Source organism: Schistocerca piceifrons, chromosome 6 (genome assembly GCF_021461385.2).
Source record: "Schistocerca piceifrons isolate TAMUIC-IGC-003096 chromosome 6, iqSchPice1.1, whole genome shotgun sequence".
In the NCBI taxonomy this organism is placed as follows: Eukaryota; Metazoa; Arthropoda; class Insecta; order Orthoptera; family Acrididae; genus Schistocerca; species Schistocerca piceifrons.
The window spans coordinates 489,765,482-489,792,405 of NC_060143.1; the positions used below are offsets into that span (position 1 = coordinate 489,765,482).

At 41.4% G+C, this 26,924-nt stretch overlaps 1 protein-coding gene across 1 annotated transcript in view; it reads right to left on the reverse strand.

Annotated features, from left to right (window-relative positions):
* Positions 1–7,603: 7,603 nt before the first annotated feature.
* The window catches only part of LOC124802536 (engulfment and cell motility protein 1), a 66,450-nt gene continuing 47,129 nt past the window's right edge, over positions 7,604–26,924 (reverse strand). Inside the window, exons 6-7 of the mRNA XM_047263392.1 lie at positions 8,621–8,751; positions 7,604–8,534 (exon numbers count right to left, since the gene is read on the reverse strand). Of these exons, the coding sequence (XP_047119348.1) occupies positions 8,371–8,534; positions 8,621–8,751 (295 nt within the window). The 3' untranslated portion in view covers positions 7,604–8,370. The remainder of the gene's footprint in view (positions 8,535–8,620; positions 8,752–26,924) is intronic.

The window sequence follows — 26,924 nt, forward strand, 5'->3', positions numbered from 1 at the left end:
TCTACAGTAGGCAGCAGTGGACATTGAGAATATTGTGAAGTGTTGTTAACCCCTTGTGTATAGACTGGCAAAAGGATGCAACTCTTGGCATGAAGGAAGTTCCATATTTCAGCAGTTGGAATCAGCTGTTGTTGGATGCTTAGCGCCATTGTTGGTATCACATTGGAAAGTAGTGTAGGTGATGGAAAGTTATTTTATGTGGTTGAACAAAGATGTCCGCAAATTTTGCATGATATGTTTGAGCTTCTGCATGTCTATTAAACTTTGACCATTGCTCATGCTTTAATTATTTTAGTGTGTTTTATCCTGTTCCCAACAGAACTCATTTCTATTAGTTTTAAGTGAATCTGGTATGTTATCTTTATCAGATGATATGCTGGCTGCACTTGAAAGACAGGGTTATTATTATTATTTCTTTCCTTTCTCAGACGTTATGTCTGGTTAAAAATGGAAAGTGACGCGGACCTTGATCAAGCGTGGCTTCCTTTTAACTGTATGGTATATGTTACATTGCATTTAGGAACTTTCGGGTAATTGAACATGTATCAATAATTACAGATTTCTGTAGTTGTATATATACGTTTGGATGTAGCTTTATTGTGTTGATGTACTGGTGGATATTGTGTGGTATGACTCCTGTAGTTGATAGTATAATTGGTATAATGTCAACTTTATCCTAATACCACATGTCCTTGACTTCCTCAGCCAGTTGGATGTATTTTTCAATTTTTCCCCCTGTTGTCTTCTGTATATTTGTTGTATTGGGTATGGATATTTTGATTAGTTGTGTTAATTTCTTCTTTTTATTGGTGAGTATGATGTCAGGTTTGTTATCTCGTGTTGTTTTATCTGTTATAATGGTTCTGTTCCAGTATAATTTGTATTCATCATTCTCCAGTACAGTTTGTGGTGCATACTTGTATGTGGGAACGCGTTGTTTTATTAGTTTATGTTGTATGGCAAGTTGTTGATGTATTATTTTTGCTACATTGTCATGTCTTCTGGGGTATTCTGTATCTGCTAGTATTGTACATCCGCTTGTGATGTGGTCTACTGTTTCTATTTGTTGTTTGCAAAGTCTGCATTTATCTGTTGTGGTATTGGGATCCTTGATAATATGCTTACTGTAAAATCTGGTGTTTATTGTTTGATCCTGTATTGGAATCATGAATCCTTCCGTCTCACTGTATATATTGCCTTTTCTTAGTCATGTGTTGGATGCGTCTTAATCGATGTGTGGCTGTGTTAGATGATACGGGTGCTTGCCATGTAGTGTTTTCTTTTTCCAATTTACTTTCTTCGTATCTGTTGATGTTATGTGATCTAAATGGTTGTAGAAGTGGTTATGAAATTGCAGTGGTGTAGCCGATGTATTTATATGAGTGATTGCTTTGTGTATTTTGCTAGTTTCTGCTCATTCTAGAAAGAATTTTCTTAAATTGTCTACGTGTCCATAATGTAGTTATAATAGAGGGAAACATTCCATGTAGGAAAAATATATCTAAAAACAAAGATGATGTGACTTACCAAATGAAAGTGCTGGCAGGTCGACAGACACACAAACGAACACAAACATACACACAAAATTCAAGCTTTCGCAACAAACTGTTGCCTCATCAGGAAAGAGGGAAGGAGAGGGAAAGACGAAAGGATGTGGGTTTTAAGGGAGAGGGTAAGGAGTCATTCCAATCCCGGGAGCGGAAAGACTTACCTTATGGGGAAAAAAGGACGGGTATACACTCGCACACACACGCATATCCATCCACACATATACAGACACAAGCAGACATATTATGTCCATAATGTAGGTTTTTTATGTCGATAAATCCCCTTTCTTCTATTTCATTTCTGCTTAATGTGAATCTTTCTGTTGCTGAATGTATGTGATGTATTCTATATTTGTGGCATTGTGATCATGTAAGTGTATTGAGTGCTTCTAGGTCTGTGTTACTCCATTTCACTACTCCAAATGAGTAGGTCAATATTGGTATAGCATAAGTATTTATAGCTTTTGTCTTGTTTCTTGCTGTCAATTCTGTTTTCAGTATTTTTGTTAGTCTTTGTCTATATTTTTCTTTTAGTTCTTCTTTAATATTTGTATTATCTATTCTTATTTTTTGTCTGTATCCTAGATATTTATAGGCATCTGTTTTTTCCATCGCTTCTATGCAGTTGCTGTGGTTATCCAATATGTAATCTTCTTGTTTAGTGTGTTTTCCCTTGACTATGCTATTTTTCTTACATTTGTCTGTTCCAAAAGCCATATTTATATCATTGCTGAATACTTCTGTTATCTTTAGTAATTGGTTGAGTTGTTGATTTGTTGCTGCCCGTAGTTTTAGATCATCCGTGTATAGCAAATGTGTGATTTTGTGTGGGTATGTTCCAGTAATATTGTATCCATAATTTGTATTATTTAGCATGTTGGATAGTGGGTTCAGAGCTAGGCAGAACCAGAAAGGACTTAATGAGTCTCCTTGGTATATTCCACGCTTGATCTGTATTGTCTGTGATATTATTTGAATTTGTTTGGATATTAAGTGTGGTTTTCCAATTTTTCATTACTATGTTTAGAAACTGTATCAATTTAGGATCTACTTTGTATATTTCCAATATTTGTAGTAACCATGAGTGGGGTACACTATCAAAAGCTTTTTGGTAATCAATGTACGCATAGTGTAGCGACCTTTGTTTAGTTTTAGCTTGATACGTCACCTCTGCATCTATTATCAGTTGCTCTTTACATCCTCGTGCTCCTTTGCAACAGCCTTTTTGTTCTTCATTTATTATTATTATTATTATTATTATGTTCAGTTACAGGTGTTTTAAAGCTGTTGCATGATTTAGATTTTATTAAACTATCTTTAATCTTTAGCCTTGCTGACCTTATTTAAACAGATTCTTTCTTAATTACCTTAATTTGTAATCACTGATCCATTAGCTTGCCACAGTAACTGCTCACAAATTATTTTGTTATTGGCCAGCTACTGCTAGACATTCATTTCTTACAAGTAAATTATGTGCTAAGTAATTTTAGTAGCACCAGCAGCTGATGCTGTGTACCTTTTATTTCAATTATTTTTTGTTTTTAAGCTTTTCCTAGCTAGGAAAATATTATTTAATAATAATTGCTGTAACTATGAATTACAATCCTGAGCTCGGAGTGGAATCTGGACTTTTGTATATTTTGTTATATGTATGCTTGTTCTTGTTTTAGAAGGTACCTGTACCAACCTGTAAACAGACTGTTCATGAAACTGCAGGTGGCCACTGTCAGCATACGACAGGGCTTAGGGGCATGTTGTGCCCATTTTGCAGTTGGTAATGTTGTTTGATTGCAGCTACTTGATTAACATTAAGTATTCTAATAAAGTGTTTTGAATTTGGCTATATTTTATTTGCTTGAAGTTCAGTGCTAAATCACTATACACTGAGGTGACAAAAGCCATGAGATACTTTCTAATATTGTGTCAGACCTTCTTTCACCTAACACAGTTGGTTAACTTGACTTGGCATGTACTCCACAAGTCGCTGGAAGTCTATTGTGGAAATATTGAGCCATGCTGCCTCTATAGCTGTCTGTAATTGCAAAAGTGTTGCTGCTGCAGGATTTTGTGCATGAAATGACCTCTCCATTATGTCCTGTAATGTCCAATGGGATTCATATTGGGTATGCTGGCTGGCTAAATCATTTGCTTGAATTATCCCGTGTATTCTTCAAACCAATCATGAACAATTGTGGCCTGTTGACATGGTGAATCGTCGTTCAGAAACATGAAGTCCATGGATGGTTGCAAATGGTCTCCAAGTAGCCAAATATAACCATTTCCAGTCAATGATCAGTTCAGTTGGTCCAGAGAACCCAGTCAATTCCATGTAAACACACCCCACACCATTATGGAACCACCACCACCTTGCATAGTGCCTTGTTAACAATTTCGGTCCATGGCTTAATGGGGTCTGCACCACACTCAAACCCTACCATTAGCTCTCACCAACAGAAATTGGGACTCATCTTACCAAGCCACAGTTTTCCAGTTGTCTAAAGTCCAATGGGTATGGTCATGAGCCCAGCAGCAATGCTGCAAACAATGTCATGCTGTTAGCAATGGCATCACCTCAGTTGTCTGCTGCCGCAGCCAATTAACACGAGATTTCACCACGCTGTCCTAATGGACACGTCTGTTGTAATTCCATCACTGGTTTTTGTGGTCATTTCCCACAGTGTTGCTTGTCTGTTATCACTGACAGCACCATGCAAACGCCACTGCTCTCAATCATTAAATGAAGGCCGTTGGCCACTGAGTTGTCCGTGGTGGGAGGTAATGCTTTAAATTTTATATTCTCGGCACACTCAACACTGTGGAGCTCAGAATATTAAATTCTCTAACAATTTCCAAAATGGAATGTCCCATGCATCTATCTCCAACTACCATTCTGTGTTCAAAGTCTGTTAATCCCCATCATGTGGCTACAATCACATCAGAAATGTGAATAAATGACAGCTCTCAACCAATGTGCTACCCTTTTATACCTTGCGTACGCAATACTACTACCATCTGTTTATGTGCGTATCGCTATCCCTTGATTTTTGTAACCTCTTAGTGTATGTGTGCACAGCTTAGTCCTAAGGAAGTTTTAACTTTCATGTTCTACTCTCTTGATGAAAAGGGAGGAACTGTTCAGTTCCTTTGCATTTCCCCTTCAACTTCATTCAACTCACAAAACAAGTAATCAGCTGCCACAAAACAACTAAGCATGGTCTACAAGCAAAAGCTTTTTTCTTTTCAAATCATTCTTGATCAATATGATCACTCAACAATACCATGCCACAACTGTCACTTTAATTTGGACTGATGGCCCCGACACAGAAATGTGAAATGTGTAATGCCATGTCCATATGGGCTACACTTGATAAGGTATGCAGTATAAACTAGCTCATGGTCTGAATGCTGGAATTTTTGTGCATCATTTGAATTAATGCCTAAACGGTTATAGCATTACTCCTGGCAGCTCACAGATCTTACAAAACTTTGCATATGCCCAACACAATTCATAAAATACTTTATACTGCATGTTGCCTGATAACAAGTCAAGCAATTTAGTTCACAGATCAGAGGTTTAATTAGCATGCCACATGCAATATGATAATCCCCTGTAAAACAAAACTAAGCACAAATCTATAAGCCTTACTTTGACAGGTAGTTTTAGCAACTGAAAAAAGAATTTGGGAAATGCTGTTGTGATAATCTGGTACTGGTCTACTCACCATCACCTGTCCACATTAGTGAGCCAATACTACTACACTCTGAGTGACTGTCCCAACAGAACTTCAAGGGCTGCACAAAAGAACAGTGTGTTACTCCACATGATTTGTTCCCATTTCATCAGTTGAGACACCCACATTTATACCTTAGCTGCCTCATCATGTCATCCCATATTAAACCAAATTATGTCATACACAAGATTGCTGCTGCAGGCACCCTCTTGGTATGTTAAATCAGTAGTTTACGCTGTTTGATAAGTGTTGAGTTCACTACAGGCTCTTATGTTGTGTTATTACTGCACATCTCTAATATGATTTCATTGGGAATTGAGCAAGTGGTTGGTCACTCATGAAATATATGGGATATCTGAACGTCTTTCCTGATCTTCCCAAACCTATCTCTCTTACCAGTTCTGAATGGTAGGAATAGTTTTTCACTTTTAAATATGTCTATATTTATTAAAATAATTATATCAGCTGTTCTATTTACTTGAAATTATTTATGTGAAACATGTGCACACAATAATGAAATAAGGTAAATTGCTATTCACCACATAGAACTGCCACTGTATGAGATGAGACAGGCACATTTAAAAGCAATTGAGCTACTGGAAACATCCCACCTCAGACTTACATATCCCCCTCCCCCCTCCAGACACACACACACACACACACACACACACACACACACACACACAGCTAATATTGTCTTCAGGTTCTGAGGCACAAATGTAATGATCTCAGCTGGAAGAGGTAGGAAGGATAAAGAAGGGGTGTGGTTTGGTGAGGGAGAAAGACAGCATAGTAGGGGTAGGGATGGATGCTGTAGTGCTGCCTATGGGGGCAGGATGGTAGGCTGTTAGATGCAGCATCAGGAAGCTGTACTTGAAAGCATCAGGAGGCTGTATTTGAGGAGAGAGAGAGAGGAGAGAACAGAAAAGGGGAAAGGACTACACATGTGCACTGGTTTGTGTGAGGAGGGGGGTTGCAGGCTTGTGTGAAACTGAAGAGTAAGCAGCAAAGGGGATAATGGCAGGAGGGGAAAGGAACTAGCAAATGTTGAGACCAGGGGAATTACAGGAACAAACAACATCTTTTAGGGAGAGTCCCCACTCAAGCAATTTATAAAAGCTTATGTTGATGGGAACAATCCAGATGATACAGACTGTGAAGCAAAGTCAAGCATGCTGTTGTGCAGTATGCTCAGCAATTGGTTGGTCTCTGGCAGACCAGATATGGGGGAAAGGGGGCTGGGGTAGGTAGGTATCTGGAGAGACAAAGTGAGGGACTTCTGTTTCTATACAAAATGGGGAGTGTAAATTCAGTCTGTAAAGACCTGCAAGATTCTCGGCATATTTGGAAAGAGACTGATAACCATTGCAGATAAGATACCCACATGTGGCTCGGCTGTATGGGAAGGACTTCTTGGTGTGGCTTGAGTGGCAACTGTAAAAATGGAGGTATTGTTTATGCATGGTGGTTTTGATGTGGGTGACGGTGCTGATGGAGGCATCTGTAATGTGGACGCTTACAACAAGCAAGGCAGGTTGTTGCACTGAGGATGAGCAGGTGAAGAGCATGGGGGATATGGTGCTGTAGTTGAGGAGGAATGTGAATAGGGTGTCCTCCCAGTGCCAACATTACACTAAGGCACAAGAACAATTGTACTGGCTTGCTCTGGTGAGCACTTACAGCTGATACTGAACAATGACTAAAAATCAACCTGATCACAACACTACCACTTTTACCCATGCAATACATTAAAGCTGCTTTACTGCAAGAAAATGTTTGCTTACTGTTACACTAGTTTGGATCTACAGGACTCTAAAACCTTTCTGCCCATCCATGTCTTGGCAAATCAACCGAGTGACATTAATATTGATAACAACAATAATGTCTACTGGATGCAGTCCAAAGTAGTGACATTTAACAACATACACAGTTCCAAATTGTAACTTTTCCCTTTACTTATAATGTTGCTATTTTTGGCCAATGGCATTTCTACAGTACGAATGTTATGCCAATTTCAACTTTCAACACAGGAATTCATGCAAAAAGGTTGCCAAAATTCGAGCACAGTGACAAGCATGTAGCACTAATTTAATGAAAACTGAGGTCCACACCCAACAACTGGACACAGAATGGATATCTTTCACTTCCAATAAATTAAAATCAGCCTACATACATTCCAACAGTTAACACTGTGGTCTGCTCTGCATTTGTGTTTTAGTTTAGACAGCATATGAAATTCACTTTCAATATAAAAAGACTGCGTGGATCAGCAGTCAACAATGAGAAAAACATTTTTGTTTCAAACAATTTTATATTTCAGCAGTCAATACGTACAGTATAATACTGGAATACATGAGATATGAATGTTTTGGTAAAAAGTCTTTGTACAAATGTTCAATACAAACATATCCAAAAATCACAATTATTCTTGAACACGAATGGTACTGCACAAAACAGATCATGTACAATGAGATGGCAGTGCCAGTGGCTGCAATAAGGCTCATAAGGAGATTGAGCACCATATTTTTTGCTGTATCACTAGCAAAATACAGCACAGCACATTTTTCTAGGTAAAACAACAGCTCTTATTTTGATGGAAATATAAACAAATGAGATTGCATCCTCTTATAAAAAGATGTGGTATTTGATGTTTTCTTCTGAAATAATTAACTTGTTGGTCTTTCCACTCTCCGCTCACAGAAATTGTTGCAGTGAAAAGTCATTTTCTACATGTTGCAATTCATATATCAGTCTTTAAAAAATAAATCTCTGTGGAAACTATTCATAAAATTTGTAACTGACAAACAATAACTAGTCCATAATACAAAGGTAATCCATTCACAATATAAGTTATAGCTTTACTTGACTGAAGAGCACTTGACTGGAATGACAATATTCTTAATTTATTAATAACATTCACGGTGATCCATACTCAATAAAAATGAGAATAAATACATGCTTAAAAACAATAATAAATAAAAATTTTAAAAAAGAGTGTGCTGTAAAATCATGACATAAGATTAATCTTTGGTATATGTAAGAATATCACTAAAGAACATTACATAAAATCTATATATTCTAAAAAGTTACTATCATTTCAAATCATAACAAAAATCATAGTTTGGTGGGTCAGCAGGTATTGGAGGAGGATCCTGTGGAATGTCAATCCCTTCTGCATCCAAGAGTCGCAGTTTTATGTCCATTGATAGGAGTGTTTCCAAATCACTTACTGTTTCCTTACTTGTCATTTTACTTCCTAAAAAAGAATGTGCATGTGCATCAACATTTCTGTCACACCAGTATGAAAATACTATCATAACAGACAAAACCGTAAAAACTCACCTAAAAGTGCATTGATTCCATCAGTCCAGTAATCAAATACTTGCTCATCAGGCGCAACAAAATCTAGTGACGAGAGTTCCACTGAGTCTAAAGTAAGTGAAAACGCCAACTGATGTGTCGTCTTCCGACTCCTGCATTAAGACAGTAGTATTAAAATCTAGATTCCATTGTACATTTGAGAAAGAAAGAGAAAGAGAAAGAGAAAGAGAAAGAGAGAGAGAGAGAGAGAGAGAGAGAGAGAGAGAAACAATGGAAAATCCAGGATGGAATGTAAAAATATCAGAGAAGGTAAGTTGCTACTCACCATATAGCAGATATGGTGAGTCACGACAGGCATAACAAAAAGGTACACACGGGGACGCGCGCGCGCGCGCGCCTACACACACACACACACACACACACACACACACACACACACACACACACTCACGTAAATGCAACTTGCACACACATCTGCAGTCTCAGAGAGCTGAAACCACACTTCTCTTTCAAAAAAACACAAAGGTATTGTATGAGGTTCATAATTGTTATATTCAGCTGCACTGTTAATTCACACCTTAACAAGTGTGTGTAGTAAAATACGATACAAGTGCATTAACAGTACAGCTGGCAATGTGGTTTCAGCTCTCTGAGATTGCAGATGTGTGTGACAGTTGCGTTTACGCACGTGTGTGTGTGTGTGTGTGTGTGTGTGTGTGTGTGTGTGTGTGTGTACTGCTGACAAAGGCCTTAATGGCTGAAAGCTTTGATTGAGTGAATCTTTTTGGTGTGCCTATTGCGACTCAGCATCTCAGCTATATGGTGAGTAGCAACTTTCCTTCTCCATTATATATATATATATCTAAAAACAAAGATGATGTGACTTACCAAATGAAAGTGCTGGCAGGTCGACAGACACACAAACAAACACAAACATACACACAAAATTCAAGCTTTCGCAACAAACTGTTGCCTCATCAGGAAAGAGGGAAGGAGAGGGGAAGACGAAAGGAAGTGGGTTTTAAAGGAGAGGGTAAGGAGTCATTCCAATCCCGGGAGCGGAAAGACTTACCTTAGGGGGAAAAAAGGACAGGTATACACTCGCACACACGCACATATCCATCCACACATACAGACACAAGCTTGTGTCTGTATGTGTGGATGGATATGTGCGTGTGTGCGAGTGTATACCTGTCCTTTTTTCCCCCTAAGGTAAGTCTTTCCGCTCCCGGGATTGGAATGACTCCTTACCCTCTCCTTTAAAACCCACTTCCTTTCGTCTTCCCCTCTCCTTCCCTCTTTCCTGATGAGGCAACAGTTTGTTGCGAAAGCTTGAATTTTGTGTGTATGTTTGTGTTTGTTTGTGTGTCTGTCGACCTGCCAGCACTTTCATTTGGTAAGTCACATCATCTTTGTTTTTAGATATATATTTCCTACGTGGAATGTTTCCCTCTATTATAACCATTATATATATATATATATATATATATATATATATATATATATATATATGTCTGCTTGTGTCTGTATGTGTGGATGGATATGTGCGTGTGTATACCTGTCCTTTTTTCCCCCTAAGGTAAGTCTTTCCGCTCCCGGGATTGGAATGACTCCTTACCCTCTCCCTTAAAACCCACTTCCTTTCGTCTTCCCCTCTCCTTCCCTCTTTCCTGATGAGGCAACAGTTTGTTGTGAAAGCTTGAATTTTGTGTGTATGTTTGTGTTTGTTTGTGTGTCTATCGACCTGCCAGCGCTTTTGTTCGGTAAGTCACCTCATCTTTGTTTTTATATATAATTTTTCCCACGTGGAATGTTTCCTTCCATTATATATATATATATATATATATATATATATATATATATATATATATATATGTGGAAATAATAGAGGGAAATATTCCACGTGGGAAAAATATATCTAAAAAGAAAGATGATGAGACTTACCAAACAAAAGCGCTGGCAGGTCGATAGACACACAAAAAAACACAAACATACACACAAAATTCAAGCTTTCGCAACAAATGGTTGCTTCGTCAGGAAAGAGGGAAGGAGAGGGAAAGACAAAAGGATGTGGGTTTAAAGGGAGAAGGTAAGGAGTCAGTCCAATCCCGGGAGCGGAAAGACTTACTTTAGGGGGAAAAAAGGACACGTATACACTCGCACACACACACACATATCCATCCGCATATACACAGACACAAGCAGACATTTGTAAAGGCAAAGAGTTTGGGCAGAGATGTCAGTCGAGGTGGAAGTACAGAGGCAAAGATGTTGTTGAAAGACAGGTGAGGTATGAGCGGTGGCAAATTGAAATTAGAAATTAGCGGAGATTGAGGCCTGGCGGATAGCAAGAAGAGAGGATATGCTGAAGGGCAAGTTCCCATCTCCGGAGTTCTGACAGGTTGGTGTTAGTGGGAAGTATCCAGATAACCCGGACAGTGTAACATTGTGCCAAGATGTGCTGGCCGTGCACCAAGGCATGTTTAGCCACAGGGTGATCCTCATTACCAACAAACACTGTCTGCCTGTGTCCATTCATGCGAATGGACAGTTTGTTGCTGGTCATTCCCACATAGAAGGCTTCACAGTGTAGGCAGGTCAGTTGGTAAATCACATGGGTGCTTTCACACGTGGCTCTGCCTTTGATCGTATACACCTTCCGGGTTACAGGACTGGAGTAGGTGGTGGTGGGAGGGTGCATGGGACAGGTTTTGCACTGGGGGCGGTTACAAGGGTAGGAGCCAGAGGGTAGGGAAGGTGGTTTGGGGATTTCATAGGGATGAACTAAGAGGTTACGAAGGTTAGGTGGACGGCAGAAAGACACTCTAGGTGGAGTGGGGAGGATTTCGTGAAGGATGGATCTCATTTCAGGGCAGGATTTGAGGAAGTCGTATCCCTGCTGGAGAGCCAGCAGAATCTGATCCAGTCCCGGAAAGTATCCTGTCACAAGTGGGGCACTTTTGGGGTTCTTCTATGGGAGGTTCTGGGTTTGAGGAGATGAGGAAGTGGCTCTGGTTATTTGCTTCTATACCAGGTCGGGAGGGTAGTTACGGGATGCGAAAGCTGTTTTCAGGTTGTTGGTGTAATGGTTCAAGGATTCCGGACTGGAGCAGATTCGTTTGCCACGAAGACCTAGGCTGTAGGGAAGGGACCGTTTGATGTGGAATGGGTGGCAGCTGTCATAATGGAGGTACTGTTGCTTGTTGGTGGGTTTGATGTCGACCGACGAGTGAAGCTGGCCATTGGACAGGTGGAGGTCAATGTCAAGGAAAGTGGCATGGGATTTAGAGTAGGACCAGGTGAATCTGATGGAACCAAAGGAGTTGAGGCTGGAGAGGAAATTCTGGAGTTCTTCTTCATTGTGAGTCCAGATCACGAAAATGTCATCAATAAATCTGTACCAAACTTTGGGTTGGCAGACCTGGGTAACCAAGAAGGCTTCCTCTAAGTGACCCATGAATAGGTTGGCGTACGAGGGGGCCATCCTGGTACCCATGGCTGTTCCCTTTAATTGTTAATTGTTAGTATGTCTGGCCTTCGAAAGTGAAGAAGTTGTGGGTCAGGATGAAGCTGGCTAAGGTAATGAGGAAAGAGGCTTTAGGTAGGGTGGCAGGTGATCGGTGTGAAAGGAAGTGCTCCATCGCAGCGAGGCCCTGGACGTGCAAAATATTTGTGTATAAGGAAGTGGCATCAATGGTTACAAGGATGGTTTCTGGGGGTAACCATACCACTCCTTTTAATACATCCTCACGTAGTTTTTTCAAAATTTTCCCGAATTTCTCCACCCATTAACGTGTTTTGGCGGCAACACAACCACCTAACCTTTATGCACATCGTTGTCTACCTACACAAGTTCACCACAGGATCAACATAGCCCAGCTCTAACCAACACTTTTTCGCCTTTTTTCACACCAGATCTCCATTTGCTTTCTAGTTCACCTTTATCTCTCCCCATATATTTTTATATTTATTTTCATTTTCATTTCAGCCTCATGTTACACTTTCCACCTTCTAGTACCATGTCACCCTCACAACACCTCCACAACGACCCTATTAAGTTTTATTTACATTCCCACCGCAAACATGCCTTTGCCCTAGCCAGATTACACTCCCATATTTTATTTTCTCAGGCTTGTCTGACATTTGGCATCACCCCCAAAGGCCTCACACTTAAAGTTCCCATCTCTGGCTGCAACCCTTCTTTCCATCAGTCCCTATACCAGTTCCAAACTGAACAATCCATTGCCCTCACCCACCTAATCCTTCACCTACACATCCACTCAGCCAATCAACACACCCGTCAACTCCTATCCTTAATAAAAGTCCTCAATCTTTCCTCTCCCACATCCACACTGGCTGTTCAGAGCATCCTCCTACAGGCCAACCGCAAATTAGAACAGCAAGCCACCCTCCACCTTAAAAAACTATCCAATCTCCTGGTTTCCCACCTCCGGAAAGGCAACTCACTCACCCTTCACAACCTTTCCAGCAAACCTCAACCTCCTCTCATTGCACACAAACCCAGTCTCTCCCATCTACTCAGTCTCCCACTTCCAGCTCCACTCCCTCCAAAACCTCAAAATTCCAATCAACATAATCTGGAACCACAACACCCCAATTCAATAGTTAACCTTTCCTCCAAACCTCTCTCCCAATCCGAAACCTCTGTCCTATCCAAAGGCCTCACCTTCAGCCCCACTCCCAGATTTAACCAAACAGCCCTCGTCAAAGATTTACTATCCTACACCCGTACTCTCTGCTGGAAATATCACTTTGCAACGAAGAAAAATGATCCTAATCCTACACCTAATGATCCAACTCCCCAAGACACTACCCAAATTGAAGCCTGCCTGGAACAGTTCCGTCCTCCGTCACAGCGGGACCCACCTCCTCTTCCTCAAAATCACCCTCTCCTAACCTTCCAGGAATTTCTCACTTCCAGCCTTGCCTCTCAATCCTTCTTAAAAAACTTTAATCCTACTCCCAACATCACCACTGCTGAAGCCCAGGCTATCCGTGATCTGAAGGCTGACCAATCCATCGTCATACTTCCGGCGGACAAGGGTTCCACGACTGTGGTACTTGATCGTCTTTGTGTATGTGGCTGAGGGACTGCGTCAGCTTTCAGACAACACTACTTACAAAGTTTGCCAAGGTAACCCCATTCCTGATGTCCACGCGGAGCTTCAAGGAATCCTCAGAACCTTAGGCCCCCTACAAAACCTTTCACCTGACTCCATCAACCTCCTGACCCCACCAACACCCCGCACCCCTACCTTCTTCCTAAAATTCACAAACCCAATCATCCCGGCCGTCCCATTGTAGCTGGTTACCAAGCCCCCACAGAACGCATCTCTGCCTACGTAGATCAACACCTTCAACCCATTACATGCAGTCTCCCATCCTTCATCAAAGACACCAACCACTTTCTTGAACGCCTGGAATCCCTACCCAGTCTGTTACCCCCGGAAACCATCCTTGTAACCATTGATGCCACTTCCTTATACAAAAATATTCCGCATGTCCAGGGCCTCGCTGCGATGGAGCACTTCCTTTCACGCCGATCACCTACCACCCTACCTAAAACCTCTTTCCTCATTACCTTAGCCAGCTTCATCCTGACCCACAACTTCTTCACTTTCGAAGGCCAGACATACCAACAATTAAAGGGAACAGCCATGGGTACCAGGATGGCCACCTCGTACGCCAACCTATTCATGGGTCACTTAGAGGAAGCCTTCTTGGTTACCCAGGTCTGCCAACCCAAAGTTTGGTACAGATTTATTGATGACATTTTCGTGATCTGGACTCACAATGAAGAAGAACTCCAGAATTTCCTCTCCAACCTCAACTCCTTTGGTTCCATCAGATTCACCTGGTCCTACTGTAAATCCCATGCCACTTTTCTTAACATTTACCTCCATTATGACAGCTGCCACCCATTCCACATCAAACGGTCCCTTCCCTAGAGCCTCGGTCTTCGTGGCAAACGAATCTGCTCCAGTCCGGAATCCTTGAACCATTACACCAACAACCTGAAAACAGCTTTCGCATCCCGTAACTACCCTCCTGACCTGGTACAGAAGCAAATAACCGGAGCCACTTCCTCATCTCCTCAAACCCGTAACCTCTCACAGAAGAACCCCAAAAGTTCCCCACTTGTGACAGGATACTTTCCGGTACTGGATCAGATTCTGAATGTGGCTCTCCAGCAGGGATACGACTTCCTCAAATCCTGCCCTGAAATGAGATCCATCCTTCACGAAATCCTCCCCACTCCACCTAGAGTGTCTTTCCGCCGTCCACCTAACCTTCGTAACCTCTTAGTTCATCCCTATGAAATCCCCAAACCACCTTCCCTACCCTCTGGCTCCTACCCTTGTAACCGCCCCCAGTGCAAAACCTGTCCCATGCACCCTCCCACCACCACCTACTCGAGTCCTGTAACTCGGAAGGTGTACACGATCAAAGGCAAAGCCACGTGTGAAAGCACCCACGTGATTTACCAACTGACCTGCCTACACTGTGAAGCCTTCTATGTGGGAATGACCAGCAACAAACTGTCCATTCGCATGAATGGACACAGGCAGACAGTGTTTGTTGGTAATGAGGATCACCCTGTGGCTAAACATGCCTTGGTGCACGGCCAGCACATCTTGGCACGGTGTTACACCGTCCAGGTTATCTGGATACTTCCCACTAACACCAACCCGTCAGAACTCCGGAGATGGGAACTTGCCCTTCAGCATATCCTCTCTTCTCGCTATCCGCCAGGCCTCAATCTCCGCTAATTTCTAATTTCAATTTGCCGCCGCTCATACCTCACCTGTCTTTCAACAACATCTTTGCCTCTGTACTTACGCCTCGACTGACATCTCTGCCCAAACTCTTTGCCTTTACAAATGTCTGCTTGTGTCTGTGTATATGCGGATGGATGTGTGTGTGTGCGCGAGTGTATACCTGTCCTTTTTTCCCCCTAACGTAAGTCTTTCCGCTCCCGGGATTGGAATGACTCCTTACCCTCTCCCTTAAAACCCACATCCTTTCATCTTTCCCTCTCCTTCCCTCTTTCCTGACGAAGCAACCGTTTGTTGCGAAAGCTTGAATTTTGTGTGTATGTTTGTGTTTGTTTGTGTGTCTATCGACCTGCCAGCGCTTTTGTTTGGTAAGTCTCATCATCTTTCTTTTTAGATATATATGTATGGAAACTCATATTATTCCACATCATTCAGATATTTTGAATATCTGATTATTATCATGCTTCTAACCATATAAGAAACAAGGAATGAGTGTAAAACATTAGTGTTAGCTGCATTCCTTCTGTCATCAACTCTCACAGCACCAGTTTTCCTTCAGCTGTTCCTTTTATTACTATAATCACTTGTATCACATTTTCTTACACAAATTATGAAGCTCATTCAATACCTTTGTGTTCTTTTGAAAGAGACTGAGAATTCAAAATGAAAAATAACAAACCATTTCACTGAAATAATTGTTTCAGACAGCATTTCAAAGGAACACTCACCGTATCAGAATGAAGTTATGAGATAATACTTAATGACTGCTTACACATTAAACAGGAACAATGGAGCTATGACTGCAATGAGTACTACTATCTAATTCAAAACAGAGTGCTCTCAATGATTTGAGTGTGAATAATGAAATAGTACTATACTTTTACAAAGACACTGTAGAAATCATCATAAATAAAAATGTCCTGGTAGTGCAGGCTCATTTAGAGCACCATAGTATTATTTTTGTAACTAGTTACATGTGACACTGAATATTTACATATAGGTGTAAAAATGCAGCTCAAAATGATTTCATTAGACTGCAATATTATGATAATAGAATGCAGAATACCTGGTATAAATATAAACAAACGTACTTGAAATGTGGCTTCCAATAAAACATAAAATCATTTGATTTCTCTCAAAATATGTTCCCTGAATCCATGGTAAACCCCTGTACAGCCATCTTTTACTTTGCGTGGAACTCCATAACATCTCTCTGCCTCTTGTCATATTATGGCTGGCTAAAAATAGACACAGAGAAGTCTGAAGCGTTAATTGGTCACCATCCCAAAACAACTAGCTGTGGTATCCCTTGAATAATAATTCAAAATCCAGCAAATATCTGTCGTATATGTGTCACCCACATACCATCCTTATTATCTGAATTGTGCAACAGCAGAGCAAAACACTGCAAACACTGTGAACCTATATGGTACAAAAACTATCAACCTTGAAAAAAGCCACAAATGACAGGATAAATTAGATCAACTCTAATGTTAAGGACAAAAGCATACTGCTTTTTCAAGAATTGTTGTTGTTGTTGTTGTTGTTGTTGTTGTGGTCTTCAGTCCTGAGACTGGTTTGATGTTTTCGAGAATATACTTTGTTAATTATTCCAAAAGGTATGTTGCAATTCTCATTTTTGGATCAAACTTTATGTATCCCAGATATCTCAGCAATTTATAGATCGTGCTGGTTGATGAAGAATGGATGGATAGTTAGAAATTGCACATGTGGTCATGTTAATTTTGAAAATATTTTTAATCTCTGTGCATACAATTATTATTCACTTTCCATTGACAGTCCGTATTAGCACACGAATGGACTCCAGATGGCCTATGAAGGTGAAAGTAATGGTTTTATGACTCTTTTAGGAACAGGTGACAGTTTCTGAAAGAGGTTGCAAAATGTCACCAGGTAAACTACGAGATTTCAGCAGAAAATGTCAACTGTAAATCCAGTGAGCATTGAGTACTATTTTTCCTGAATTTTCAAGGAAGAACATTAAAGTGACAAACACCTTTAACTGACTGAATCATACAAGTCTCAAAAGTGCGCAATCATCAAAGAGAACATCTCTCTTGTAGTCACTAAAATTTCCAATTTAAAAAGATTAATTATACAGACTGTTCACAATATTTCACTCAGTAGTTAACTGATCTGAGGGCAATTCAAATATATCACTCTGTGACATCCTCATGCCTAGTAAACAATCAATCTATGAATCTTCTCAATCTCCTCTCTCTAGCTTACCTGGTAAACATTCCAAACAGACCTATAATACTTGAGAATCAGTAAAGCAAGTGTTTTGTAAGCACCTTCATAGATGAATTAAATTTCATTAGGATTCTTCTAGTAAGTCACAGAGTGGTATCTCCTTTTCCATCAACTATTTTATGTGGTTATTCCATCTTAAACTTTCCTAACATACACCTCTAGAAACAGTTTTACCAGATTCTAGTGACTGTCCACCAGCTGTGTAATCAGTATCGATATTTTCTGCCTACGTATGCATAATACACGGCATCTCTTTATGCTGAGAGTCGACTGTCAAGTCCTTCACCAAGGGTTATCCCTCTTTAGATCTTCCAGCAATACACTATCATTTTCTGGCACTTGTGACATCCCTATATACAACAGACTCATCCACATCCCATCTGACAGTTTCTCCCTGGTAAGAACATGATGTGTCCTATTTACTAGAAAGCATCCAATACAATCAGTAAAAGTGATTCAACATTTGTTAAGTACATATTTTATTTCCCAGGTGACTGCAGATTTTTAGAGACAATGAACGAAACATCAGCCAACCACAAACTACTGACCTTTGTATTGTGAATAAAATAAGAAGCTGAGTTTCATTAGATCAATTAAGTATACAATTCTTCTAGATATTTACACTGTCTCTAACGACTATACTTGAAAGTGGGAAAGCTTCTCTGCTCCAGTTATTTATTTAAACTTCTGCTAGAACAGGAGCAAATCTTTCCCATAATCTATATAAAATGGTGCAGGTATACCATGATGTTCAGGCATATTTCCTCTTCTGAGCAATTTAAGTTGATTCTCTTTTCCACTGCTACTTATGCTAATATTTATCGTTACTGCACTGATGTGTTCGATGAAATGAGGACCAATAGTCCAACATCCATCACAAAAATAATTTCCGAAGACTTAAGCCAGTGCTTCAAGTTCTTATTTTGGTGCCATTGTAATCAGCAAGCAACTGTACAGTAGACTCGAGATTCATTTACTCACTAGGGTTTTTTTTCTGATCAGTAGCTACAATTTTACTTTTGAATTCACTGAATGCTTCTCATATTACTCTCCTTAAGCTCATTTTACCTTTGTTCATATTTTGCTGGGGTGATAAAATTCTCTCTGGTTTTGTTGAAACTTTCTAGGATCGATATTTAACCATAGTAGGTCTTTATCATTCCTCACAATGTTGCTTGGCAACTAGAGTAAACTGTATCATACATGTGAATTTTATCTGTTGATACTTCTCTCCTGCCCCAGAAATGAAAGTCTGTCAACAGCTCAGGTAAATGGCAATTTGTTTCTTGTCACATTTCCTTATCATACTTTCCTTAACATTCTAAAAACAATTACCACACGAAAGCGTTGGTATGTTGATAGACACACAAATAAACACGCGCACACGCGCGCACAGCGGCGATTGCGCGCGCGCGCGCGCACACACACACACACACACACACACACACACACACACACACACACACACACACACACACACACACACAATTCAAGCTTTCGCAACCCTCGGTTGCTTCACCAGGAAAGAGGGAAGGAGAGGGAAAGACAAAAGGATGTGGGTTTTAAGGGAGAGGGTAAGGAGTCATTCCAATCCCGGGAGCGGAAAGACTTACGTTAGGGGGAAAAAAGGACAGGTATACACTCGCACACACACACATATCCATCCGCACATATACAGACACAAGCAGACATATGTAAAGTAAAGGCAAAGAGTTTGGACAGAGATGTCAGTCGAGGCGGAAGTACAGAGGCAAAGATGTTGTTGAATGACAGGTGAGGTATGAGCGGCGGCAACTTGAAATTAGCGGAGGTTGAGGGCTGGTGGGTAACGGGAAGAGACGATATACTGAAGCGCCAGTTCCCATCTCCGGAGTTCTGATAGGTTGGTGTTAGTGGGAAGTATCCAAATAACCCAGACGGTGTAACACTGTGCCAAGATGTGCTGACCGTGCACCAAGGCATGTTTAGCCACAGGGTGATCCTCATTACCAACAAACACTGTCTGCCTGTGTCCATTCATGTGAATGGACCATTTGTTGCTGGTCATTCCCACATAGAAAGCTTCACAGTGTAGCCAGGTCAGTTGGTAAATCACGTGGGTGCTTTCACACGTGGCTCTGCCTTTAATCGTGTACACCTTCCGAGTTACAGGACTGGAGTAGGTGGTGGTGGGAGGGTGCATGGGACAGATTTTCCACCGGGGGCGGTTACAAAGGTAGGAGCCACAGGGTAGGGAAGGTGGTTTGGGGATTTCATATGGATGAACCAAGAGGTTACGAAGGTTAGGTGGATGGCGGAAAGACACTCTTGGTGGAGTGGGGAGGATTTCATGAAGGATGGATCTCATTTCAGGGCAGGATTTGAGGAAGTCTTATCCCTGCTGGAGAGTCACATTCAGAGTCTGATCCAATCCCGGAAAGTATCCTGTCACAAGTGGGGCACTTTTGGGGTTCTTCTGTGGGAGGTTCTGGGTTTGAGGGGATGAGGAAGTGGCTCTGGTTATTTGCTTCTGTACCAGGTCGGGAGGGTAGTTGCGGGATGCGAAAGCTGTTTTCAGGTTGTTGGTGTAATGGTTCAGGGATTCCGGACTGGAGCAGAATCGTTTGCCACGAAAACCTAGGCTGTAGCAAAGGGACCGTTTGATATGGAATGGGTGGCAGCTGTCATAATGGAGGTACTGTTGCTTGTTGGTGGGTGTGATGTGGACAGATGTGTGAAGCTGGCCATTGGACAGATGGAGGTCTACATCAAGGAAAGTGGCATGGGATTTGGAGTAGGACCAGTTGAATCTGATGGAACCAAAGGAGTTGAGGCTGGAGAGGAAATTCTGCAGTTCTTCTTCACTGTGAGTCCAGCTCATGAAGATGTCATCAATAAATCTGTACCAAACTTTGGGTTGGCAAGCCTGGGTAACCAAGAAGGCTTCCTCTAAGTGACCCATGAATAGGTTGGCGTACGAGGGGGCCATCCTGGTACCCATGGCTGTTCCCTTTAATTGTTAATTGTTAGTATGTCTGGCCTTCGAAAGTGAAGAAGTTGTGGGTCAGGATGAAGCTGGCTAAGGTAATGAGGAAAGAGGCTTTAGGTAGGGTGGCAGGTGATCGGTGTGAAAGGAAGTGCTCCATCGCAGCGAGGCCCTGGACGTGCAAAATATTTGTGTATAAGGAAGTGGCATCAATGGTTACAAGGATGGTTTCCGAGGGTAACAGATTGGGTAAGGATTCCAGGCGTTCGAGAAAGTGGCTGGTGTCTGATGAAGGGTGGGAGACTGCATGTAATGGGTTGAAGGTGTTGATCTACATAGGCAGAGATACATTCTGTGGGGGCTTGGTAACCAGCTACAATGGGGCGGCCAGGATGATTGGGTTTGTGAATTTTAGGAAGTAGGAAGTAGGTAGAAAGTAGGGGTGCGGGTAGGGTTGCCATATGCCACGGATTTCACGGACAGTCCGCGATTTTAGGGTAAATGAAAACGTCCAGGCCGAAAAGGCAAATGTCCGCAATATTTGCTGGATTTGAAGTCCACTTCCGATAATTTCAAAAATTGCTGTCAAAGAAGCATCAATATGTTATCTCTTTGCCTTCACATTATATAAAATCCAAACAGAACAGAACAGCTTTCGAGATATGGAAACAATGGGCAGTCAGGCTCAGGCGTACGGTACATCCTCTTCGATTTGCGAGATTGCGAGTTGTCGATACAGTGGGCGGTCAGTCATCTCTGGCAATGAAGAGTATTATCCTCTTTGATTAGCTTGTTGAATGTTCGCATGGTTTGTTGTGCTTGCAATTTCGTTGTGTTATATTGTATTAAATAGTTGTTATTATTTGCCTGGTGGTTTAATAATGTCGGCTAGATGGAAGGTTAAGTACAGGGAGGAATATACTGAACAGTTTCCAAGTATAAAGCGAGGAAGAACTGAATACGAAGCTTCCTGCAAAATTTGCGGGTGAGTAACATTATGATTATACACAGACCCATTGAAATCGTTGTTTTCCTAGAAAAATTATTCTACTATATGTTTTTCCTCTTCACAGTTCCTACATTTCAATCAGTAATGGAGGTAGACGTGATATTAACGACCACGTGCAATCGAAAAAGCATAAGACGGCAGTGGGTTCATCATCTTCCAAACAGCTCACCAGCTTTTTCAAAACACAGACAGATGGTAATAAAGTAGCTGCAGCAGAAGCTGCATTTGCATTTCACTGTGTCAAGCACCATCATTCATACAACTCAAGTTCTTGCACATCAAAAATTATCTCTCATGTTTTTAGTGATTCGAAAGTTGCAGTAAACTTCTCCAGCGGCAAAACTAAAACAGAAGCCATCGTTAATCAAGTTATATCACCGTTCATTGAAGACAGAACAAGGAACAGTCTATCGGAGGCCAATTATGTTAGTATTAGCACTGATGCTAGCAACCACAAGTATTTGAAAATATTTCCTGTTCTTGTGCAGTATTTTGATTATGACGAAGGTGTCCAAAGTAGATTGTTAAATTTAAATGAATGTGACAGTGAGGATTCTAGTACAATAACTGAGTGTGTATACAGTGCCATTTTACAACATGGGCTTAGTGATAAGGTATCTGCTTTTGGTGCAGATGACACAAATACTAACTTTGGGGGTGTTGCGAGAAAAGGAGAAAACAATGTGTACAAGAAACTTCAGAAGAAACTGAATAGAGAAATTTTAGGAGTAGGTTGTCCAGCTCATATTTTGCATAATGCAATTCATACTGGTGCAGATGTCCTCTCTTATGATGTTGAGAGCATTATCATAAAGGTTTTTGATTATTTCTCCATATATACTGTTCGTGTAGCATCACTAAAAGAATTTTCAGAATTTGTTGATGTGACACTTAAGGACCTACTTAGACATGTAACAACCAGGTGGCTCACCATGTTTCCTGCTATAGAGAGGTTCATCCACATGTTTAAGGCACTTATGTCTTACTTCCTTTCACTTGATACATGTCCTTCCCTTCTCAAGAAATTCTTTTCTGATTCTGTTGGTGAAATGTATCTGCTCTTCTTGTATGTACAAATGAATCGTTTCCAGAGGGCAGTTAGCAGCATTGAGAGTGAAGACATATCAGTGAATGAGGTAAGACTGGAGCTAGAAAATACACTGCAAATTTTAGGAGAGAGAAAACAGTGTGTTTTCATTACGTCTAAAGTTAAAGAATTAATGTCTGACCTCACACAATATCAGCATTCTACATTTCTAGGGTAAGTCTCTCTTTTCTATCAAACTGTTATTGATTACTTGACAAAATGGAGTAAGCCCTTGTCTGATGTTAAACATTTTGACTGGATTTTGCTAAAGACTGTACCTTCAGGGGAAAATGTTGAAAAGACATTCAAGTGGATGCATGAAAACACAAGCTGTAAATTGAATGAGTCCCTTCTCTTTGACCAAGTACTGAAATTAAAGTGTGTTTTGGGGGAGGTCAAAGATGAAAGTTTTGAGAATATGATGTCACATAAGAAATGGGTGTTCTTCATTCATAATTGTATTTCTAGTGAGCAGTATTCAGAGTTGCTGAAAATTGTGGAATTTTATTTCTCCATTCCCAGTCATAACGCCAATGTAGAGAGAGTCTTTTCCATCATGAATTCTCAGTGGACAGAAGAAAGGAATAGGTTAACAGTAAAATCAGTTAATGCAATGATGCAAATACAGTACAATATGAAAAATGTAAGTTGCAGTGAATTTCATAAACTGATTGAGAAACAAATTAAGTTCCTTTCATCTATTCAAGGTTCTGAGAAATACGATTGGTATAAGAAAAGCTCAAATGATGACAATAGACCTTCATGTACTGAATAATGTAATGCATATTCTTATTTTTTTGTAATAAATGCTTTCTTAATGAAGCAGTCTTCCTAAACTCTGGATCATTAATTAAATGCACGTTTCCCTTAGCTTATGGGCATGAGGACTCCTTATTCCTCTTATTTCCTTCGATCGGCTACGGTGACCGTAAGATTTGTCCTGGTTTTGGATTCCGAGAATATGGCAACCCTAGGTGCGGGGTGTCGGTGGGGTCAGGAGGTTGATGGAGTCAGGTGAAAGGTTTTGTAGGGGGCCTAAGGTTCTGAGGATTCCTGGACATCAGGAATGGGATTACCTTGGCAAACTTTGTATGTAGTGTTGTCTGCAAGCTGACGCAGTCTCTCAGCCACATACTCCCGACGATCAAGTACCACGGTCGTGGAACCCTTGTCCACCGGAAGAATGACGATGGATCGGTCAGCCTTCAGATCACGGATAGCCTGGGCTTCAGCAGTGGTGATGTTGGGGGTAGGATTAAGGTTTTTCAAGAAGGATTGAGAGGCAAGGCTGGAAGTGAGAAATTCCTGGAAGGTTTGGAGAGGGTGATTTTGAGGAAGAGGAGGTGGGTCCCGCTGTGACGGAGGAGTTATTGTCACTGTTGCATTTCGAAATCTTTTCTGTCATCTTACTTTCTCTTTCTATTTTTGCAAGTAGTTTCACTTTGTATTCACCTTCTCCTTTTTACCGTAATCTACCATACAATTTTATCCTGCCTATATATACACTCAATAATACGTAACCCACTTCCAAACCATAACCAAAAAAAATTTCTTTTTCCGCTTTCAACACTACCATTGCTATAAAATCCACCATTCCCAGCTAACAAACAGTTCCTTTCACCAATTAAACAACCATTTCAGCTAGTTCTAACAACTTTCGCTTTATTTCCATTTCCACTTTTCCCACATCACTGATCATTTTTAGCCGCTTCCCACAGGTTTTTACGTCATTATTTCTTGGGCAGACAATTGTTAGCCTCATTTTCATAATCTGCCACCACAAAACCACACCTTTTAATACATTTACACACAGTTTTTTCGAAATTTTCCCAAATTTCTCCACCCTTTAATGTGTTTTGGCGACAACACAACCACCTAACCTTTGTGCACATCATTGGTTACCAACCCAAATTCACACAGGATCAACATAGCTCAGCTTTAACCAACACTTTTTCGACTTTTTTCACACCAGATCTCCAGTTGCTTTCTAGTTCACCTTTCTCTCTCCCCATATCTTTTTATTTTCATTTTCATTTCAGCCTCATGTTACACTTTCCACCTTCTAATACCATGTCACCCTCACAACATCCCCACAATGACCCCATTAAGTTTTATTTACATTCCCTCCACAAACATGCCTTCGCCTTAGCCAGATTATGCTCCCATATTTTATTTACTCACGCTTGTCTGACATTTGGCATTACCCCCAAAGGCCTCACACTTAAAGTTCCCATCTCTGGCTGTAACCCTTCTTTCCATCAGTCCCTATACCAGTTCCAAACTGAACAATCCATAGCCCTCGCCAACCTAATCCTTCACCTACACATCAACTCAGCCAATGAATACACACGTCAACTCCTATCCTTAATAAAAGTCCTCAATCTTTCCTCTCCCACATCCACACTGGCTGTTCAGAGCATCCTCCTACAGGCCAACCGCAAATTAGAACAGCATGCCACCCTCCACCTCAAAAAACAATTCAATCTCCTGGTTTCTCACCTCCAGAAAGGCAACTCACTCACCCTCTACAACCTCTCCAGCAAACCTCAACCTCCTCTCATTGCACACAGACCCAGTCTCTCCCATCTACTCAATCTCCCACTTCCAGCTCCACTCCCCCAAAAACCTCAAAATTCTAATCAACACAATCTGGAACCACAACACCCTAACTCAGTAGTTAACCTTTCCTCCAAACCTCTCTCCCAATCGGAAACCTCTGTCCTATCCAAAGGCCTCACCCTCAGCCCTACTCCCAGATTCGACCAAACAGCCCTCGTCAAAGATTTACTGTCCTACACTCGTACTCTCTGCTGGAAATATCACTTTGCCACGAAGAAAAATAATCCTAATCCTACTCCTAATGATCCAACTCCCCAAGACACTATCCAAATTGAAGCCTGCCTGGAACAGTTCCGTCCTCCATCACAGCGGGACCCACCTCCTCTTCCTCAAAATCACCCTCTCCAAACCATCCAGGAATTTCTCACTTCCAGCCTTGCCTCTCAATCCTTCTTGAAAAACCTTAATCCTACTCCCAACGTCACCACTGCTGAAGCCCAGGCTATCCGTGATCTGAAGGCTGACCGATCCATCGTCATTCTTCCGGTGGACAAGGGTTCCATGACCGTGGCACTTGATCATCGGGAGCATGTGGCTGCGGGATTGCGTCAGCTTTCAGACAACACTACATACAAAGTTTGCCAAGGTAATCCAATTCCTGATGTCCAGGAATCCTCAGAAACTTAGGCCCCCTACAAAACCTTTCACCTGACTCCATCAACCTACTGATCCCACCAACACCCCGCACCCCTACCTTCTACCTACTTCCTAAAATTCACAAACCCAACATCCTGGCCGCCCCATTGTAGCTGGTTACCAAGCCCCCACAGAATGTATCTCTGCCTATGTAGATCAACACCTTCAACTCATTACATGCAGTCTCCCACCCTTCATCAAAGACACCAACCACTTTCTCGAACGCCTGGAATCCTTACCCAATCTGTTACCCCCGGAAACCATCCTTGTAACCATTGGTGCCACTTCCTTATACACAAATACTCTGCACGTCCAGGGCCTCGCTGCGATGGAGCACTTTCTTTCACGCCGATCACCTGCCACCCTACCTAAAACCTCTTTCCTCATTACCGTAGCCAACTGCGTCCTCACTCACAACTTCTTCACATCCGAAGGCCAGTCATACCAACAATTAAAGGGAACAGCCATGGGTACCAGGATGGCCCCCTCGTATGCCAACCTATTTATGGGTCGCTTAGAGGAAGCCTTCTTGGTTATCCAGGCCTGCCAACCCAAAGTTTGGTACAGATTTATTGATGACATCTTCATGATCTGGACTCACAGTGAAGAAGAACTCCAGAATTTCCTCTCCAGCCTCAACTCCTTTGGTTCCATCAGATTCACCTGGTCCTACTCCAAATCCCATGCCACTTTCCTTGATGTAGACCTCCATCTGTCCAATGGCCAGCTTCACACATCCGTCCACATCAAACCCACCAACAAGCAACAGTACCTCCATTATGACAGCTGCCACCCATTCCATATCAAACGGTCCCTTCGCTACAGCCTAGGTCTTCGTGGCAAACGAATCTGCTCCAGTCCGGAATCCCTGAACCATTACACCAACAACCTGAAAACAGCTTTCGCATCCCGCAAATACCCTCCCGACCTGGTATAGA